The sequence below is a fragment of the Megascapheus bottae genome, chromosome 31, assembly GCF_031878675.1.
Source record: "Megascapheus bottae isolate mThoBot1 chromosome 31, mThoBot2.hap1, whole genome shotgun sequence".
In the NCBI taxonomy this organism is placed as follows: domain Eukaryota; kingdom Metazoa; phylum Chordata; class Mammalia; order Rodentia; family Geomyidae; genus Megascapheus; species Megascapheus bottae.
In genome coordinates this window covers 1,219,848-1,234,193 of record NC_143539.1, presented here as the reverse complement: position 1 = coordinate 1,234,193, position 14,346 = coordinate 1,219,848, and the positions used below count along the sequence as shown (strand labels likewise).

The window sequence follows — 14,346 nt, the reverse complement described above, 5'->3', positions numbered from 1 at the left end:
CGGACTCGGGATAGCCCAGTGACTGGCCTGGGAGGCCCTGGGTGGGGCACGGGAGAAGGAAGGCTGGGGATGGGCCTGCGGGCGTGGCAGGCGCAGGGCCCCGCAGCTACTCCGGGGACCAGGAGTGGAATGGTGGAGACGTGGCTGGGCGGGGAGGGGTGGGGTGGGGACGGCCCCGCTCCCCCGCGCCCCCGCACGTGAACCAGCTCCAGGGCCTGACCGTGGTCACAACTGCTTCACCCCGTCCACGTCGCACACCCGACGGCCCCGCACATACCACCGCTCAGACGCCCTTTATTCACACATTCACGGAGAGAATCGGAGGCAGGGGTGCGGCCCTACCTAGCACCCCAAAAACACCAGGAAAAAGATGTTCTCCGCAGCAGCAGTGCGGGGTGCTGAGGGGGCCACGGGCCTCCGCCCTCCCTGACCGGGGAGCAGTGGCCGCGTCCTGCAGGGTCCGCTGGCCGTGGCTACACGGGCGCAGTGCCAGGGTTGTTTTCCTGGGGGCTGGAAGCTGGCAGGGGCGGCTGCTCCTTCAGGCTGTGCCGGATCCCATATCCAAAATAGATGGCAAATCCTGGCAGGAGGGCAAGGCGGTGTGGTGGGAGCCGGGGTCCCCCCGGAGTGCGGAGGACAGGAGGCCCCGCGTCCAGAGCAGTCTGGGGAGCCACTCACCAATCACCATCCATATCCCAAACCGGGCCCAGGTCCCCGCGGCCATCTGCATCATGAGGTAGACGTTCACAAAGATGCTGAGCAGGGGCAGGACGGGCAGGAAGGGGACCTGCAAGCACAGGGTGGCTGGGCCCAGCCGCGCCCTCAGCTGCCGCGCCCTCAGCTGCGCCCGCCCGCCCCTCCTCCTCCTCCTCCTTCTCCTCCTCCTCCTCCTCCTCCTCGGGCAGAGGGGCCAGGCCTACCCTGAAGTGCAGGAGCGAGCCGCTCTGGGGCTGCCTCCAGATAATGGCGGTCATCACGGCCATGAGCCCGAGCAGCAGGGCCGCCACGGCCAGGTGCGCAGGGTCCCCGGCGAGCAGGCGCTGCGGCCGCTGGGCCAGCACCAGACTCAGGATGGCGAGCAGGAGCACTGCGGGTCAGACCAGCGCCGGAGTCCACGCGCGCCCTGCCCTCGCCTCCCCCCGAGGCCCCCACTTCAGGGAAACTGAGGCCTCACACTGCGGCTCCAGCAAGGCGGGCAGACGGGGGGCCCAGGCTCACCCAGCAGGGAGGCGCAGATGTAGACCAGGCGGCCGGACGCCTGGGTCGGGGCGCTGGCCTTGGAGAGGCACGGGCTCCGGAGGGCCCGGCCGCACCCCGCGCGCCCCACCCCCGCGGCCGGCTGCACGGGGCCTGCGGGAGGCCGGGACCTCATCTCCACCGCATCCCCCTCCGGCTTCTCAGAACCTGCCTCCGGGTCTGGCTGGTATCTGCGAGCCAGTTTCAAGGGGACGGTCACCTAGGGCGCCCGGCCGGGGCCTCCTTGCAGCCTCCCCACGGCCTCCCACGGCCTCCCCACGACCTCCCCCGGCCTCCCCACGACGTCCCCCGGCCTCCCCACGACCTCCCCCCGGCCTCCCCACGACCTCCCCCGGCCTCCCCCCGGCCTCCCCCCGGCCTCCCCCCGGCCTCCCCACGACCTCCCCCGGCCTCCCCCCGGCCTCCCCCCGGCCTCCCCACGACCTCCCCCGGCCTCCCCACGGCCTCCCGCGGCCTCCCCACGGCCTCCCCACGACCTCCCCCGGCCTCCCCACGACCTTCCCCGGCCTCCCCACGACCTTCCCCGACCTCCCCCGGCCTCCCCGCGGCCTCACCGCAGGACCAGCACAGAGAAGGCCACCAGGGAGTAGGCCAGCAGCGTCCCGATGGAGGTGAGGTCCACCAGGTCGCTGAGCTCCAGCAGGAACGCCATTAGGGCTGGGGGGGGGGGGACAAGGCGGGGACGTGAGCCCGGGGCGCTCCGGGAGGGCGGCGCGCGGGGAGGTGGGTGTGCGGGGGGGTGAGGGGGGCGCGCGGGGGGGGGGGCGCGCGGGGAGGTGGACGTCGGGGGGGGTCGGCGCGCGGGGAGGTGGACGGCGGGGGGGGGCGGCGCGCGGGGAGGTGGACGGCGGGGGGGGGCGGCGCGCGGGGAGGTGGACGGCGGGGGGGGGCGGCGCGCGGGGAGGTGGACGGCGGGGGGGGGGGGGCGGCGCGCGGGGAGGTGGACGGCGGGGGGGGGGGGCGGCACGCGGGGAGGTGGACGGCGCCCTCGATCCTCACCGGCCACCAGGCCCGGCAGCGCGGTGGCCAGCAGCGGCGTGCGCGTGCGGCTGTGGACGCGGGCCAGCCGGCCGAAGAGGAGCCGGTCCTCCGCCATGGCGTAGATCACCCGCGGCACCGGGAACATGGAGCCTAGCAGGCTGGGGGGGACGGGCGGTGTGGGGCGGCGCTGCGGGGCGGAGGGGCGCCGCCTCGGACCCCTCCGGCCGTCGCCGCGCGCGCGCTCACCTGGAGGAGAGGGCGCACAGGGTGCCCACGGCCACCGCGTAGCGCGCGGGCGCCCAGCCCACGTGGACGAAGGCCAGGGGCAGCGGGCTCTCGGGGTGGACCTGGTAGTAGGGCACCATGAGGGTGAGCGACGCGGAGACCCCGAAGTACATGAGGAAGCAGATGGCGAGGGACAGCACGATGCCCAGCGGGATGGACCGCTGCGGGTGGCGGGCCTCCTCCCCTGCGGGCGGCGGGCCGGAGTGAGGAGGGGACGGGGGAGGAGGGAGGGAGGGAGGGCGGGGGTGAGGAGGGGGAGGGCGGGCGGCACGGGGTGCCGAGCCTGCACCCTCCCCCGCCCCCCCCCCCCCGCCGCGTACCGGTGCTGGCGATGCAGTCGAAGCCGATGAACGCGAAGAAGCAGGTGGCCGCCCCGCGGAGCACGCCCGGCAGGCCGAAGGGCGCGAAGCCCCCCGCGCCCAGGGAGCCCAAGCTGGGGGGGGAGGAGAGTGTGCGGCGCCCGGCCCGCGCCCGCCAGGACGACCCCGACCCCCGCCTGACCCCGCCCGGACCCCCGGACCCCGCCTGACCCCCCGGACCCCCCGACCCCGCCCGGATCCCCGACCCCACGTGACCCCCCGGACCCCCGACCCCGCCCGGACCCCCGGACCCCGCCTGATCCCCCCTCGACCCCGCCCGGACCCCCGACCCCCGCCTGACCCCTCCCCGACCCCGGCCTGGCCCCCCGACCCCGCCTGATCCCGCCGGACCCCCGACCCCCGCCTGACCCCCGACCCCCGCCTGACCCCGCCGGCCCCCCGACCCCGGCCTGACCCCGCCGGACCCCCGACCCCGCCAGACGCCCCGCCCTCTCCCCCACCTCTCCCGCCCTCTCCCCCCACCCCTCCGCACCTCTGCGAGCCGTTGGGCCCCGCGGCCGCCGCCCGCTCGTAGTCCCCGGTGCTGAGCCGCCAGTGGCGCAGGTCGCCCTTCAGGAAGCCGGCGAGGACCACGAAGCTCAGCACCGCCAGGTTCACCCCGGTGAAGGCGCGGCTCACCAGCGCCGACTCCCGCACGCCCAGCGCCAGCAGCCCTGCGCACGCGGGCCGGGGGGAGGGCGTCAGGGGGAGGGGGAGGGGGGTCCACACCTCCACCGGCCACCCCACCCTCCCTCCACATCCCCCCACCCCTCCCTCCTCACCCCCACCCCCTCCCCCTCCCTCCTCTTCTCTCCCTCCCCTCCCTCCTCACCCCACCCCCTCCCTCCCCCTCTCTCCTCATCCCCCCACCCCTCCCTCCCCCTCCCTCTTCATCCCCCCCACCCCTCCCTCCCCCTCCCTCCTCAGCCCCCACCCCTCCCTCCTCAGCCCCACCCCTCCCCCTCCCTCCTCATCCCCCCACCCCTCCCTCCCCCTCCCTCCTCATCCCCCCCACCCCTCCCTCCTCATCCCCCCCACCCCTCCCTCCTCATCCCCCCACCCCTCCCTCCCCCTCTCTCCTCATCCCTCCACCCCTCCCTCCCCCTCCCTCCTCAGCCCCCCACCCCTCCCTCCTCAGCCCCACCCCTCCCCCTCCCTCCTCATCTCCCCCACCCCTCCTTCCTCATCCCCCCCACCCCTCCCTCCCCCTCCCTCCTCATCTCCCCCACCCCTCCTTCCTCATCCCCCACCCCTCCTTCCTCATCCCCCCCACCCCTCCCTCCCCCTCCCTCCTCATCCCCTCACCCCTCCCTCATCCCCCCACCCCTCCCTCCACATCCCTCCTCATCCCCCCACCCCTCCCTCCACATCCCCCCACCCCTCCCTCCCCCTCCCTCCTCATCCCCACCCCTCCCTCCTCACCCCCCACCCCCTCCCCCTCTCTCCTCTTCCCTCCCCACCCCACCCCCTCCTCGCCCTACATCACCCGTGAGGATCACCACCAGGCCCAGCGCAAAGAAGTCGGGGTACTTGGCCAGGACCCCCGGAGCTGACAGAGGAAAGGTGCTGGCCAGGGCCTGGGAGATGTGGCTCCCGGTGAGGCCGTCGAAAGCGGCGCTCCAGGCCCGGGCCACCCCGGCCGCTCCTGACAGGAGAGGAGGTGAGGACGAGGGTGGGCACGGGCCTGGGGCCTGGCAGGCGGCCGGAGACAGAGGCGAGCCCTCTAAGGGCTTCTCCATGGGCGTTGGCACTGTGACTGTCAGTCGTCACAGGCCTGGACGCAGGGCCTGGCCACCAGCCTGAGCACTTTTGCTCTACCGTTTGAACCACAGCCCCACTCCTGGTTTTCTGGTGAGTCACTGTTGCTAAGCCTCTCACAGACGTTCCTGCCCTGGCTGCCTGCACACTGCGACCTCACGTCTCAGCCCGAGCAGCTGGGATGACAGGCCACCGGCACCCAGCATTCATTCTAATTTTTTGAAGATTTCCTTTAAGTGGCTGTGCCAAGGAGTGTCAGCCCCACAGTTGGTGAGCGCCAGGCACCTTGAGCCACGTCAATTAAAAAGACTAACGAGGGGCCCAGAGCCCGGCCTAGTGGTCGAGTGCTCGCCTCCCATGCACAAAGACCGGGGTTCAGTTCCTGGGTACCACAGACATGGAAAAACAGACGTCATGCTGTGGCTCAACTGGCAGAGTGCTAGTAGAGGAAAAAGCCCAAGGGCAGTGCCCAGGCCCTGATTTCAAGCCCTGGGCCTGGCTTGAAGCCAGGCTAGGCAGATAAACCCAAGAGATCTTTACCTCCAAGGGAGCAAAAAGCAGAAGGGGCCTGTGGTTCAAGTGGTAGAGCAAAAAGTTGAAGCTACAGGACCAACACTCAGTCAGATAGACAGACGGACAGAGGGACACACAGACGCACACGCACGCATACACGCACGCGCACACACAATGTAGACAAATATCTGGCCCCTCAGAGTTTCTTCGTGGGCCTAGAGTGTGGCTGATGCCTGAAGCCCTAGCCTTGCAGGCCTGAGGAACGCAAGACAGAGCTGAGCAGGCTGGCATGGGGGTCTGGCACCAGGAAGGTGCCACCCTGCAACACCTCCTATCCCCGTCCTGACTTCCCTGAGCCCCAAGTCCCCTGCTTTCCTGCTGCCCCCCACCCCCAGGCCTCTCACCTATGACATAGGAGAGAATGAGGTTCCAGCCGGTGACAAAGGCCAGCAGCTGGCCCACGGTGACATAGCTGTAGAGATAGGCAGAGCCCGAGCCAGGCACCCGGGCCCCGAACTCAGCATAGCACAGTCCAGACAACACCGAAGCCAGCGCGGCCACCAGGAAGCAGATGACGATGGCGGGTCCTGCTTTGTCACGGGCCACCTCCCCGGCCAGCACGTACACGCCAGCCCCCAGGGTGCTGCCGACACCCAAAGCCACCAGGTCCATCGTGTCCAGGCAGCGGGCCAGGGGACTCTCGGTGCCTATCCCCTGCTGCAGCGGCCGCCTGCGTACCAGCTTCTGTCCCAGGTGGCGAACAGCCTGCCAGGCCATCCTGGGGGTGGGGAGGTCTGTGGAGACACAACACAACATGGCGCTGACCTGGGGGGATGGACGGCCAGCCCTTAGTCCAGTCAGGCCCCAGGACCAGCGTCCACCTCAGGTTCTTCAGGCCACATCAGAATCCAGATGTGACTGTGTGCGCGTGCGCGTGCACGTGTGTGTGTGTGTGTGTGTGTGTGTGTGTGTGTGTGTGTGTGTGTGTGTGTACTGGTCCTAGGACTTGAACCTAGGGCCTGGGTGCTAGCCCTGAGCCTCTTTGTGCTCGAGGCTGGTGCTCTACCACTTGAACCACAGCTCCACTTCTGGCTTTTTCAAAGTAGTTACTGAGATAAAGTATCTCACAGACTTTTTTTTTTCCCCAACAGTCCTGGGGCTTGAACTTGGGGCCTGAGCACTGTCCCCGAGCTTTCTAAAAGCTAGCGCTCTACTACTTGATCCACAGCACCACTTCTAGCTTTTTCTGGGTAGGTGGTACAGAGGAATCAAACCCAGGGCCTCATGCATGCTAGACAAGCACTCTACCACTAGGCCACACTCCCAGCCCCTCCTAGACTTTCCTGCCTGGGCTGGCTTTGAACCTCGATCCTCGGATCTCAGCCTCCTGAGTCGCTATGGGTGCTCAGCTGGACACTTTGCAGAGCTGTGGGCGGAGTTGCTGAGGAGACCAGCACCGAGGCCCACCGGGCACAGCACCTGGCCGGGGGCAGCGCCAGGGCCAGAGCCCAGGACATGAGAACGCTTATGTTCTTAAGCTGATCTGTCACACACTCCTGCCCCTCTCCACCCTTGCCGCCCCCCCTAGGGGGGTGGGGGCGCGGGAACCCAGGGCTCCATGTTCCCAAGACCCCAGCCCGGAACTAGAGCTTTGTTCCATTGCTGATGGAATGGAATTGGAACTTGGAGCTGGGACCAAAGGAGGTGGGGTGAGTATGGTGGAGACCCCCCACTCCGTATTCACACTGAGATGCAAGCCCAGTGGCCAACAAAAAAGAAAAAAAAAAGAATCTCTTTCTGAGGCACACTAGAACACCAAGGAGCTTTGAAGCCATTATTCTTTTTTCTTTTTCTTTTTTTCCCCAGTCCTGGACTTGAGATCTCTCAAGTCCACTGTCCTTGGGCTTTCTCAAGGTTAGAGCTCTACCACTTGAGCCACAGCACCACTTCTGGCTTTTTCTATGTATGTGGTATCAAGGAATTAAACCCTGGTCTTTGTGCTTGATAAGAAAGCACTCTACCACTAGGCCAAACTCCTGGCCCCTGAAGCCACCCTCCACCTCTGAGGACAGTAGAGGGAAACCAAGCCAGACTCAGTTTCCCTTCCTGTAAACTTATGCTGGTCATCTGAGTGACCCCACCAGGAACAAAGCAGCCTGGATCTGGTTCTGTTCTAATGCAACCCACCTGCCTGCTAGAGAAGCTGTGTGTGTGGGGAGAGCCCCCATCTCCATCCACGAGACTCCACCCCACCAAGTTCAGATCCAGTAACCAGCCTGGCCCCCCAAAACTTGTCATTCAGCCATAAGCTACAACAACTTATGCTAGGCACGGTGGCTCACACCTGTCATCCTAGCTACTCAGGAAGCTGATAGCTGAGGATCAAGTTCAAAGCCAGCCAACAGCAGGAAAATCTGCGAGACTCTTCAAAAACAAAAACAAATGGCCAGGAGTGGGGGCTAGTGGTAGAGTGCGCGCTTCCCATGCCTGAAGCCCTGGATTTCATTCCTTGGTGCCACATAAGCAGAAAAAGCCACAAGTGGCACCTGTGGCTCAAGGGTAGAGCACTAGCCTTGAGGATGCTCAAAAACATTGCTCAGGCCCTGAGTTCAAGCCCCAGGACTGGCAAAAAATGGAGCTGTGGTTCAAGTAGTAGAGCACCAGCCTTGAAGAAAGCACACAAAAAGAAAAAAAAAGTGTTTCAAAGACCTGATACCAGCACACACAAAATAAAAGTAGGACGTAGAGTCCATGCCAGGGGGCAGGGTGGGGAAACTTGCTGAGCCTCACGACAGACGATGGGAATAAGAAACCCCAAGAAGAAAGAGTCGAGCTGAGGCCTAGAGAGGCCCTGATTAAGGGGCTTCTGTCTGTCTGCACAGGATTGGGGCTCCCACAGCCCCTGGAGCCCCCCATGACCTGTTGTGGTTTACCATCAGGCGCACCTGCCCCTGTCGGGCTCCAGACATCTGCTCTATGACCCAGGCAGGGTGGATGGGGGCTTCAGCGAGGGCTTCAGGGAGACCTGGCAAAACAAGCGTGTTGGAATGAGGCTGGCCCTGTCTGCCGGCATGCCCCAGCTTTCAGACCCCTTTATCACCCTGCCCGGGAGACAAGTTTCATCCTGTGGCCTTGCCTAGGGGGAGAAGGGGTTAACAGTCTGAGAACCCAGCCACCAATCCCCAGCTACCCAGACATAAAGCCACTCAGCGTCCCATCTCCTGAGTTCAAGGCCCAGGGCTGGCACACACACACAAAATGAATAAAGAAAGCCAGAGAAATCCCCTTTAAGGACAGCTGCTCAGACTATCTGCAGCCCAGCGCCACCATCCTGGGATTTCAGCTGTTTTCCCTGGACCGCGGAGGTCTCTGCTCCAGTGCCTGTCCCAGCCAGCACCAAAGGGCAATGTGTGTGTGTGTGTGTGTGTGTGTGTGTGTGTGTGTGTGTGTGTTGTGAAGGAGTGTACAGCACGCCTGCCCTGAGGCTTGAACTCAGGGCCTAGGCAGTGTCCTTTAGTTCTTTTTACTCCAGGATGGCACTCTACCCTTGAGCCACAGCTCTATTTCCAGCTTTTTGCTGGCTAATTGGAGATGAGAGTCTCACAGACCTTAACTACCCTGGCTGGCTCGGAACCTCCATCCCCCAGTTTCAGCCTCTTGAGTAGCTGGGATGATAGGTGTGAGTCCCCAGCACTGGGTTTGTTTCTGGTTTTCCTCCCTTGGGAAGCAGCCTTCTCCCTGAACTGTGCTTTGCACTGCTGAGAATATTTAATTGAAATGTGGGGCTTGCCGGTCGTTCCCAGACACTGGGGAAACGGAGGCAGCATTAGCCAGACAGGTCAAAGTTAACAGTACCAGGCCTGGAGTGTGGTCTAGTGGTAGAGTGCTTGCCTAGCATGCATGAAGCCCTAGGTTCGATTTCTTAGTATCACATACACAGCAAAGCTGGAACTGATGCTGTGGCACACATGGTCGAGTATAGCCTTGAAAAAGTTCAAAGACAGTGCCTAGGCCCTGTGTTCAAACCCCAGGACTGGCAAAAAAAAAAAAGTTAGCAATAACCTATCTCAAAAACAAAATACAATGATAGATGGATTGATTGATTGCTAGATTGCTAGATAGTAAAGTACAGCAGGACAAAAATAAAGCTGTTATTTTCAGATTTCTCACAAGTGTTTGGACTCTGCCCGAAGCTGACTAATATCATGGCTCTGTTTAGCTGGGATTACAGGGCTGTGCTCTTTTGCTGGATTTAGGAAGTTATTTAAGAGCTGATTAACAACAGAAAAGCCTAGATAATCCCAGCAGAGGCCCGAAGCGCAGTTTAGGCTTGCATCTGGGGCTGTGCGCTGTCCATGGCTCTAGCTCAAGGCTAGTGCTCTATCCCTAGAGCCACAGCCCAGGTTTTCTGGAGATTCATTGGAGATAAGAGTCTCACGGACTTTAGTGCCAGGACTGGCTTAGAACCGAGATCCTCCGATCTCAGCCTCCTGAGTAGCGAGGATAAACATCAGCCCCTGATCGGTTTATGAGATCTTGATTCACGAATAAATAAATCTGGTCTGGGAGTGTGGCCTAGTGGTAGAGTACTTGCCTAGCATGCGTGAAGCCCTGGGTTCAATTCCTCAGGACTACATACACAGAAAAAGCCAAAAGTAATGTTGTGGCTCAAAGTGGTAGAGTGTCAGCCTTGAGTGAAAGACACTCAGCTCCCAGGCCCCGAGTTCAAGCCCCAGGACTGAGAAAATAAATAGCTCAGGGGAAAAAGCATGTTTTAGTAAGCTTTAGTGTCCATAAAGTCTTCACATAAGAGGAGGTGGATAGTTAAGAGTAGTTATCACCTAAAACTCTGCTTATGTGTGTGTGTGCATGTGTGTACACAATGTATAGACATATTCATATGTGTAAATATATACACCAATGCACACAGAGCCAAACACATATATGTATATACACACATTATACAGTGTGTATATGTGATACATGCTATATAGTATGTATAATGTATTATATAATATATATGCATGCCCACATTGTATGTTATAGATAGATTATTACATTATTATATTCTAAGACACTGAGACACCTTGCCAGCTCCACTTCTAGCTTTTTGCTGGCTAACTGGAGAGAAGACACAGGCTTTTCCACCTCAACTGTTGATCCTCTAATCAGAGCCTCCACTCCTGGCTTTTCAATGGCCAATTGGGGATATAACAGTCTTGAGTATTTTCCTAACCAGGCCGGCTTTGAACCTTGATCCTCTGGATCTCAGCCTCTGGATTATAGGCATAAGCCACTTCACCCCGCCAGAGGCCCTCGACTCCAGGCTCCCTTGGGCTTCTGAGGATGTAATCCTGCGTGAAGTGGGGGAGCCCCGTGTGTGGAACCAGTCCTGGGAGACCAACCTACAACACCTGGGGGTCCTTGGATGGTATCAGACAGCAAGGAGGTGGGATTAGGGTGTGGCTTCTGCCACCTACTTAAATACAGGACGGTCCGTCGGTCGGTCGGTCGGTCTTAATCGCAGCTTGGCCAGATTGCCAGAGCCCAGGGCAGAAGCACCCAGCTGACAGCATGTCAGGCCCCCTGGCTCCTGCTGAAGGTGAGCAGTGGGGCTGAGGGCCCATCGGGGGCCATGGCTGCCAACTCAGCTTGGATGAGATGGTGGCGAGGGAGGAGGGGAGAGGTGTCCTGAGTGGGGCTGTGGGCCAGGTAGCTGCTGTTTTGTTTTGTTTTGTGTTTTTGGCTGGTCATGGGGCTTGAACTCGGGGCCTGGGCACTGTCCCTGAACTCTGTTGGCACTCCACCACTTCAAGCCACAGCGCCACAACCTGTTTCCGAGCAGTTCACTGGAGAGAAGAGTCTCGGGGACTTCCCTGCTACCTTTGAACCACGATCCTCAGATCTCAGCCTTCTGAGTAGCTGGGGTGACAGGCGTGAGCCCCTGGGACCCTGCAGCTATCTTTGAATCCCAGATCCTCCTTCTCCTTAACTGCCACAGGGGGGCTCCCGCTAGTGCCTGTGAAGTAGGAGGTTGCCGTTGCCATTGGAGATCAGAGCCTCACAGACTTTCCTGCCAGAGCTGGCTTTAAACCTCAATCCTCAGACCGCAGCCTCTAAGCGGCTGAGAGGACGGGCATGAGCCGGCGGGGAGGGGGGGGGGGCGGGGGGAGGGAGGGGAGCCTGGCAGGTTGCAGGCGTTGAGAATGGAGTTGATATCCTTTCTCCTTTCAAGGCAAGCCCCAGAAAGTCCCACAGAGGAAGAGAACCACTTTCACGGACCATCAGCTGGAAGCTCTCAACTCTATGTTCAGCAGGAACCCCTACCCAGACCACCACGACAAGGAAGAAATGGCCTCAAAAATCAATGTCGACCCAACAGTGCTGCAGGTGGGAAAGGACCCCTCCCTCCCAACCTGTGCCCCAAGACACCTCCCCACACGACACACTTGTTCCAGCCCCATCTCAACATTCCGGCCAGGCTTTTGGGCCAGCCCTCCCTCTAGACTTCCATACTTCCACTGCAAGGACAAGCCAACTTTTCTTTTTTTTTTTTTCTTTTTTTTTTTTACCAGTCCTGGGCTTGAGCTCAGGGCCTGAGCACTGTCCTTGGACTTTCTCAAGGCTAGAGCTCTACCACTTGAGCCTCAGCACCACTTCTGGCTTTTATCTATGTATGTGGTACTGAGGAATCGAACCCGGGTCTTCATGCATGATAGGCAAGCACTTTAACCACTAGGCCAAACTCCCGGCCCAAGCCAACTTTTCTTAAAGACCAAGAAGTCACTCCTTATAAGTGTGTCCATCCTAGGGCTTGAACTCAGGGCCCAGGCACTGTCCTTAAGGTTTTCTGCTCAAGGCTTGTGCTCTACCCCTTGAACCACAGTTCTACTTCCAAGTTTTAGGTGGTTCCTGGGACATAAGCATCTCACAGCTTGGTACTAGTGGCTCACCCCTGTGACCTGAGCTACTCAGGGCTGAGAGCTGAGGCTCAAGGTTCAAAGCCAGCCTGGGCCTAAAGTCCATGAGAAGCTCATCTTCAGTGAACCAGCCAAAGCAGGAAGGAGAACTGTGGCTCAAGTGATAGGGCACCAGCCTTGAGTAGAAAAAAGCTCAGAGACAGCATCCAGGCCAAGTGTGAGAACTGCCACAAACTGATGATAATGATAATAATAATAATGATGATGATGATGATGATGATGATGATGTGCCGGGAGGGTGGCCTAGTGGTAGAGTGTTTGCCCAACATGCATAAAGACATGTGTTCGATTCCTTGGTACCACATACATAGAAAAGCTGGAAGTGGTGCTGTGGTTCATGTGGTAGAGCTCTAGTCTTGAGAAAGTCCAAGGACAGTGCTCAAGCCCTGAGCTCAAGTCCAGGACTGGCCTAACAATAATAATAATAATAAAAATAAAAATAAGAAGAAGAAGAAGAAGAAGAAGAAGAAGAAGATAAGTAAACAAAGTATTTCCTTCAGCGCTGGTTCTTAGGGTAAGGTAAGTGAAGTCAGAGCTGCCCCGGGAATTAGGGTGCTCTGTAGACCTCAGCACGATGGGGCCCTGGCCCGCTGCTTCTTCCAGGAGAGCCGGGTGTCGGAGACTGAGATGCCCTGGCCCTCTGGGTGGTGGGGGGCAGAGCCTCACCTCTGAAACACGCCCCCCCCACCGTGGAGTGTGTTCCCACACAGGTGTGGTTCAAGAACCAGAGAGCAAAACTGAAGAAGTTAAACTGTGGCTTCCAGCACGTACCGGCAGCTGGGCCCCAGCTCTTCCCTGGAGACGAGGCCAGGGTCAAGGCCAAGGTCAGCCCCAGGCAGACGCAGGTCGTGGAGACAACACCACCGTCCTCACCAGCCCAGGCCACACCACACACGCCGCCCCGGTCACCGCCTCCCGGGTCACCGCCGCCCAAGGCCCCCCACACAGCCCCCCTGGTCTACACCAATGGTGCCACACCCTCCTACCAGCTCCGAGTGTGCCCCACGCTGGAGGGACCGTGCATGGGTCACAAGATGATCCACTTCAGCTGCTGTGGAGACGCCTCCATCTACTGCCTCCACCCCATCGCCGAGTCCCCGAACGCCATTCCCAGGGAAGAAAGAAGGTATTCAGCGTGTCCCGTCCCGGGTTTTGTTCGGAGAGTTTCGTCTTGCTGTTGCCCCTGGGCTGACTCTTGGATCCTCCTGCCGCCACCTCCCCAGGCCCTGGGGTGACTGGTGTGTGTGCACCACGCCCGTGTGTCACATTCCCTGACAGCTCCAGTGCAAGGGGGTAAAAACTTGCTGTGTAACTAGAGGCAAACTCTACAATGTGAGGGGTTCAAAGCCAGCCTGGGCAGGAAAGTCCATGAGACTTTTTTTGGGGGGGAAGGGAGCTTGAACTCAGGGCCTGGGCACTATCTTTGAGCCTTTTTAAGGCTGGCACCCTACCACCTGAGCCACAGGACCACTCCCTGCTTTTTTCTGTGTATGTGATTGATACTGAAGAATCCAACCCAGGGCTTCATGCATGCTAGGCGAGCACGCTACCACTAGGCCACGCTCCCGGCCTCCTGAGAGACTCTTGTCTCCAATGATCCCCCAAGAAACTAGAAGTGGTGCTGTGACTCTAGGTGGTAGAGCACTAGCCTTGCACAAAACAGCTCAGTGACAGCGCCCAGGCTGCATACCCACGGGGCCACCCCAGGACCTCAGCCCCTGACCACCTGTCATCCCGCCATTTCTCTCTCCCTATCAGCACAGGAAGGAACATTCTGGAAAGCAGGTTTCTTTGTCCAGACCCCAACTAGCCAAAGAAGCAGCCGTCCCCACTGATCTTCACCCCCAGAACTCTGGCCACGGGTGTGTGGCCAGCCGGCTCTTCCCTCCTGATTACATTAGAAAATGTATTTGTAATGCACAAGTGAGTATAATCAGTGTGCGATCAATGTGTAAAGAACCCCAAGCAAGGGCTGGGAACGTGGCCTCGTGGTAGAGTGCTCGCCTAGCATGCACAAAGACCCAGGTTCGATTCCTCAGGGCCACATACAAAGAAGAAAGCCGGAAGTGGTGCTGAGGTTCAAGTGGTAGAGCTCTAGCCTTGAGAAAGTCCAAGGACAGTGCTCAGGCTCTGAGTTTAAGCCTCAGGACTGGCAAAATAAATACATGAACGAATCCCCAAATGAGTCCTTTTCATTACTGCAAATTCATGCC

General features: G+C 60.4%; 2 protein-coding genes across 2 annotated transcripts; one reads left to right on the top strand and one right to left on the bottom strand.

Annotated features, from left to right (window-relative positions):
* Positions 1-278: 278 nt before the first annotated feature.
* Positions 279-5,931, bottom strand: LOC150043430 (cationic amino acid transporter 3-like). Its single transcript, XM_090322155.1, has 11 exons — positions 5,558-5,931; positions 4,369-4,527; positions 3,376-3,556; positions 2,844-2,956; positions 2,485-2,707; positions 2,257-2,396; positions 1,812-1,914; positions 1,219-1,427; positions 921-1,087; positions 679-787; positions 279-580 (listed from the first exon to the last, which is right to left on the bottom strand). Exons 1-11 carry the CDS (start codon positions 5,928-5,930, stop codon positions 474-476), a joined length of 1,884 nt encoding a protein of 627 aa, XP_090178281.1. The 5' UTR covers position 5,931; the 3' UTR covers positions 279-473.
* Dprx (divergent-paired related homeobox) lies at positions 5,828-13,976 on the top strand. Its single transcript, XM_090322154.1, has 4 exons — positions 5,828-5,906; positions 11,389-11,543; positions 12,844-13,259; positions 13,892-13,976. The coding sequence occupies exons 2-4, from the start codon at positions 11,460-11,462 to the stop codon at positions 13,941-13,943; spliced, it is 552 nt and encodes a 183-aa protein (XP_090178280.1). The 5' UTR covers positions 5,828-5,906; positions 11,389-11,459; the 3' UTR covers positions 13,944-13,976.
* Positions 13,977-14,346: the final 370 nt, after the last annotated feature.